The 6,208-nt window shown below is 41.3% G+C and overlaps 1 protein-coding gene across 1 annotated transcript; it reads left to right on the top strand.

The window, feature by feature from the left end:
• Window positions 1–4,453, top strand: LOC119901582 (ankyrin repeat and SOCS box protein 1-like; the record flags this gene model as incomplete). The annotated part of the gene is given in 3 exon segments (XM_038717152.1): window positions 1–125; window positions 644–1,026; window positions 2,328–4,453. Coding segments are annotated over 3 exon segments (639 nt in total), but the record flags the coding sequence as incomplete, so codon positions are not given.
• Between the last annotated feature and the right edge of the window lie 1,755 nt (window positions 4,454–6,208).

Genomic DNA, 6,208 nt, shown 5'->3' with positions numbered 1-6,208 from the left:
CTGGACTGCGTCCGGATCCTCCTTGAAGCCGGAGCCGATCCAAACGGAAGTCGCCACCACCGCAGCACCCCGCTGTATCATGCTGCACGGGTGGGGAGGCTGGACATACTGCAGGAGCTCATCAGGTGAGGTTGGGAGAGTCTGAAACGTGATCTGTGTTAAGCCCAAAACATTAGATTTCTCTGACTTCTCATATATGGGTTGAATGTGTATCACTGATAATAAGAGTAGGTTTATATCCTCCCCCACTACTGAAAACTGGTGGCAGTCGATCTTTCAGTCATCTTTCATGTTTTGTTTGTGCGGTGGGTTGTCTAGGGGTCAGCATTCTGATCTACAGCCAACTGTGTGTTGCAGTGTGCTCCACTGCTTCAGGCAGCACTTTGGTTATTTCCTGACTTTAAAAAACAGCTTCTTTCATCTCTCCCAGAATCCACAAAAAATAATCTTTTCAATCTTAGGGTCCCAGCAGTCAACAACAGCAGGCCATGTGGGACAGTAGTCACATTGATGAATATTTGACAAAACAAACATTCTGAACAGACTGAAAAGCAACAAATTGCCCACTTTTTAAAACTAGACACATTAATTGTTTGCGCACTTTTTCTCTCTTTAAACTGTGTCCATGGCTCCCTCTGTCCAGGTTCAATGCTGATGTAGACATGGACCACCAACTGGGTCCCCGGCTCCTCTTGAGTGCCCGCACCCTCAACACTCTGGTGGTTTGTCCTCTCTACATCAGCGCTGCCTACCACCACCTCCACTGTTTCCGACTGCTGCTCCAGGCCGGTGCTCAGCCTGATTTCAACTACACGGGGCCCGTCTGCCAAGAGGCTCTGACCCGCGGCCTGGCCTCCTGCCTGCTGGATGCTGTGCTGCGACATGGATGTGAGGTGGCCTTCGTCCACCTGCTGCTGGACCACGGAGCCAACCCGGCCCTCGTGCCCTGGGACGAGTCAGAGCTGGAGGCTCCCAATCGGAGGAAGGTGGATCCGGAGGCGCTCAAGGTCTTCCTGGAGGCGAGGAGTGAGTAAAATATGTGAATATACAGACATCAGTGAGGACCGACATTTTATTAACTAATAAAGTCAGGAGGTAGTTCAGTAAAAATCCCTGTGGGCGCTGTTCAAGGCTGATTGCTGTTCACAAGCTGAAGTAATTTCTAAAGAAACAGTAATGTTTTGTAGTTGATTTTTAGTTATCAGATGAATGGGTTGTTGGGGGGTTTCGTTGTCAGTTGGTTGTGGTTACCTCATTCCCACCTAATAATTTCTCATTTGTTACAAAAAAAATGATATCACAAGGTAGTATATGGAATTCCAATAAATATATACACTTAAACTTAAAACAAAATATACTCAAAAATTAAAAAGGTTTTGCAAATCATAGTTTTCACCTGAGGAAAACGCTTCTTTCAGGGCAAAAAAGACGTTATTTTCTGCTACCCGCGAGCGATACACTGTTACTTTGAGTTTGTTACTTTTGCATTGCCAAAATGCTGGATGGTTGTTGTGCTACTGGATGCACACTAACGAGGAGACAAGCCCGGGCTGCGTTTTAAAGATAGATATGGATACATATCGATCTTTTTATTGAGTTGAGAGGTGATCCCAATAAAATTTAATGGGTTTTGCAGTGTCTGTACGAGGGAGTCCGGTGTGAGCCGCATGTCACGTGACTGAATTAGGGCCCCATAGGCAGTTGCCTTGATTGCCTATGCGACAGGTTGATCCCGGCCAACAGTGCCCCACTTCTTTGTTGTTGTTTTTTTACCCCGCTTCATCAGTGGGCCACTCTGCATTTGATCTGACACAGTAGGAAAAGGTGTAAAAAGTAAAATGAACGACTAAATTCCATTTAGTTGCTTTGGTTCAGGGTCCTGCTATTGGGCCTGCTGACTCACTGTCACACTGTCATGATTACTGGGGCACTAGAATAGAACGGAGCCATTGCTAATCTTATTATTAACACCTGTGACAAGTCAAAGGGTCTGCTGTGAAAAAAGACCATATGGCACATTGACAGTTTATTGCCATTTGGTCCAAGGATTTCAACTCATAAATGTTCTTAATAAATCTGATTTCCCTATTTGGAACATTACTGCGTTTACAATCCATAGGCAGGTTAGAGTTACACTTAAAAGACATTATGTATCACCATTTGTTGACAGCTCAGACAACAAAAGGGAGGAGCTGACTAACTGAGCTATCATTGAGTGATGATATGAAAAAAGTGGCCCTCCCCTGTTCTCATGGTGTACCTGCATCTGTAATATGGTTCTGCTGCAGCTGCTCAGGAGATCCGCCTTTGCCTTTTTCTCTCCTCAGGATCCCCTCGTAGGCTGACACATCTATGTCGCATCAGGATCCGCAGAGTGATGGGCAAAAATCGTCTGAACCATATACCGTTGTTACCGTTACCACAACCCATCAAGAGCTTCCTGCTTCACCAACAATGACAGCCATCCATCCACCTTCTCTCCTTCCACTGAGCTCATCCCACCCAAACCTTAGAAAATCTCATCCCCCAGGATAGAGCCTTTCGTGAACCCAATTTGCTAATTGCTTATTATTTTCTTATAATAAACAGTTACTTATATTATTTTTCAAACATTTTGAAGTTAACAGTAATGTAATATCTTCCAATTACTGTAATAATTTATTGAAATGCTTCTAAAGTTATCAGAGAAGCCTTTGCATGTCCTGACTTGTGGAAACTATATGTGTATCCTAAAAGTTTGCCTTGTGACTTCCCAAATCTGGTAGCTCTTTTGCAGCTTAACAATCATAGTGAGAATGTCATTTGGTTTGAAGCAATGACTTAAACACGCCATGTATTAAATATCCTGTTCCAAGGCAGAGGACCATTACACAGATCCAGCTCTTAGAATAGTTAATTTCTCTGTTTTATGTAAACTTGGATTTTTGGCCTTTTACCAACTCTCAACCAGAGTGAATGGCAAAATGTGCTGCATGCCAGTATTGTTAAGTTTATACTGTGTACTGTATCACTTACATTATAAGTCATCAATTATTCTGCTTCTTTTGATGCATAAAGCACTTTAATATGGCTATCAATATCAGGGCTGGACAGTGGGTTAGCACACATCTTACACTGCCGTGATGCACTTAAATTCGGTGCCGGGTCGTGATGGAATCTTTTTTCTTTCTTTGTCTTTTTTTGCCATATGCCTTAACATTGAGTTTTGGAAAATGGCCGCAAAGATTGATCAGACCAGAAATGTTTTACAAGTAACAATTAACAAAAGCTTAAAATGAGCAATCTGACATCCTGGATCTTAACAGAAACACTGGTAGCAGGAGAAAAGCTTTTATTTTTAACACACCACATTCTTTGAGTAAAATGCATTTATGCTGAATAGAAATTACCCAGAAAGCCTTCTCTGTGAGCCTGTTGTACCTATTGTCTACTATGCATGTCTGTTGCACAGCTTTGCTTTGTTTCTCAAACATTTTTACTGGTCACTGTTGGTGCGTTTTGCTTTGTATATCTCATATTTATTTGCATACAGTAAATGTACAATCATTCTATATTCTCTCCTGTATGTTTTTTTATTATCTAAAACTACACATGAGGGCCTCACCATCAGAAAGCCATGCAATTCTTTAAAAGTAAGATCACTTTCTGTGCTTCCTGTTCTGTTAGCCATCTCCTTCAGTGACCATGAGAGAATTATCCCTTCTTCCTTCCTCACAATCCCTTCCAAGATCTGCTCTAGTCCAAAAGTACTGAGCCAATTTCGAGGACAGAATCTCTGGAGTTTAGGTTTGGTTGAATCTAGTCAAAGAAAATCACCCCTCTGTCAACACCAGGGCAACACAACCCACAGGGCTTTTGATCCAGCAAAGCTTCAGCTTACTATTCGTTCATCAGCTCTTGAGGGAAATTCCCCCATTATGTATTATTTTTACAGGTTCATACCTAGCAGTGGTGGAAGAAGTTTTATCAGCAACATTGATCTAAAGTATTAAAAGTAAAAGTACTGTCAGTGTTTAAGTATTATATATGATGTTTTTGGATTAATATTACTGCTTCATTAATGTTGCATCATACTCTTTTCTTTGTGACAATGCATTCTCCCAGCTTATCCAAGCAGGGTTTTCGATGGTTCGACTCATAAAGTAACGCTTCATCCTTCCATACAGAGTCAAATTCAGAATTACCAAATTTCGAGGTACATGGTTTTTGCTAGATAGGAAGGGTATGAAAAAAATTGTAATCTGCAAAGTAATTTGTTAATAAAGCTGTCAGACAAATGTAGTTAAATAGAAGTATAAAGTTGAATATGATGGAAATACCCGAATTTGTACTTGAGTAAATTTACTTAGTTACCTTCCACCTCTGATACCCAGAGGTAGATAAGTGATTGTTTGCTGTCACTGGAGCCACATGTTACCACTCTATAAATAAAATTGGATTGAATGTAATCTGCCTTTGGGTCTAGGATTAAATCCTACCAGAGTGTTTCTTTCCTGTTTCCAAAAATGTGTCCGTACACATCTAAATCAATCTTTATACAGTGGGAACTGAACAAGTAGCATGGCCTCATGGGCTCATACAGTATGTTTTTTTTAACCTAGCTGATATGGAGGCTTGTTGGACACTCCCAATGTGTTGCACACTAAATTGAAGTCTATCTGTCTCTTCTCATATGCCTGCAGCCTTGTTGTTGTCTAATTCTCACTGTTGTCTTGTGACTCATGACATCTCCCAGAGAAAGTAATACAGGGTGATAGAGCTCTGGAGAGGGACATTTGTTATTGTTGTGAAGCAGATAAATGAGCCAAGATGTCATGAAGTTTGAGAAAACCACAATTTGGTGTAAACCCAACTGGCCCCGTGGAAAATGCAGAGCATGGGAACCCCGAGTGGAAGCAGCAGGGAGCGCAGGGGCCGAGGGAGAAGAGGGATCTCGATCCAAAAAGTTCTCGTAAAGACTCAAGAAGATGGACTGGGTTTCTTTCTAAAAAATGCATGGGTGGAATGAAATATATTGTGCAAACATGTTCCAGAGAATTATTCTTTTTTAAGAAAAAGCCTCTGAAACAGCATTTAGGCTCTCATTGGAATGTTACATTAAGAGACTTAATCATTCATTTTTTTTAAATGACAATTAATTAACAAAAAGCATGCTGTGAGCATGCGTGTGCACAAAAAGGCACAACTGTCACATGAGGTCTCTAGATGGCACTGTCTTCCTTTCAAGCATGGCAGATATCTCGATGTCTCCCAGTAATCACTCCTTCCCTTTGCCTTTCTTTCCCGTCTTTGCCCTTGTCTCTCGTTCTCTCCTTTGCCTCTTCGTTTTTTTTCTTTCCGTTTCACTCCGTCTATCCTCTGTCGTCCTCCTCTGAATTTGCTACAGAAGATTCAGCCGTAGACCTCAGCGTGTGTCCTCAAGAGCCTCATCCTTTCAGAAATCATCGAGGTCTTTCATTAACAGAACACACACACACAGAACAGGCCTCTTTGCACCAGTGCAGAGTGAAGCAGAGGATTGGACAGTTTGGTTAAACCACTATCTGCCTGTGGGTAGTTTCCATTGCGAGGGACTTCTCTTTCAAGTTAAACTCGTTTTATGTTACGTTTTATTTAGGAAGCCCCTCTCTTATGTTTCACTAAGACAGACTTATTAAAGAGTTATTAGAGAGAATTCTCATAAGAGTTTATTTCCTATGTGATATTCAGAAGTAAGCCCAAGCTTATTGGGGGAAAAAATGATAGAACAAGATGAAAACACATTGCACATTTTAAAGCACAGAAGGTGCCCTTTCACGGACTCGTTTGAAGTCAAAATATTAAACATCAGGAAATTATATTTTATTAGTGACTAGAACCTCAAATCATGATCAGCATTAAAAGCATTTAAACACTAAAGAGACTTTCTTTGGTCGTGCTTTGCAACAAAAAATAACAGAGATGGTAAACGATTTATTTCTTATTTCCTGAGCCTGGAAAAGCTGAATGTTGTTGTTCATTCCTAAGTTTATTTGCACCGCAAACTGCAATCAAAATCTCAACAGCCTCTGCTAATATCACCGCAGTGTTCCGCTTCAACTGGGGACCAGCATGCAAAGGGATGTTAAAGGCAGTGCAGCTCGCTTCATGAGGCGACCACAGCTTTTAGACGTGGATTAAAGGTTGTTTCCATGGATTTGGTGTTTTCATATAAAATACTGTTTATGTG

This window comes from Micropterus salmoides, unplaced genomic scaffold (genome assembly GCF_014851395.1).
Source record: "Micropterus salmoides isolate LMB-PRFRI ecotype aquatic unplaced genomic scaffold, ASM1485139v1 Ms_hic_scaffold_1391, whole genome shotgun sequence".
Taxonomy (NCBI): Eukaryota; Metazoa; Chordata; class Actinopteri; order Centrarchiformes; family Centrarchidae; genus Micropterus; species Micropterus salmoides.
This window is presented reverse-complemented; position numbering and strand designations above follow the sequence as displayed.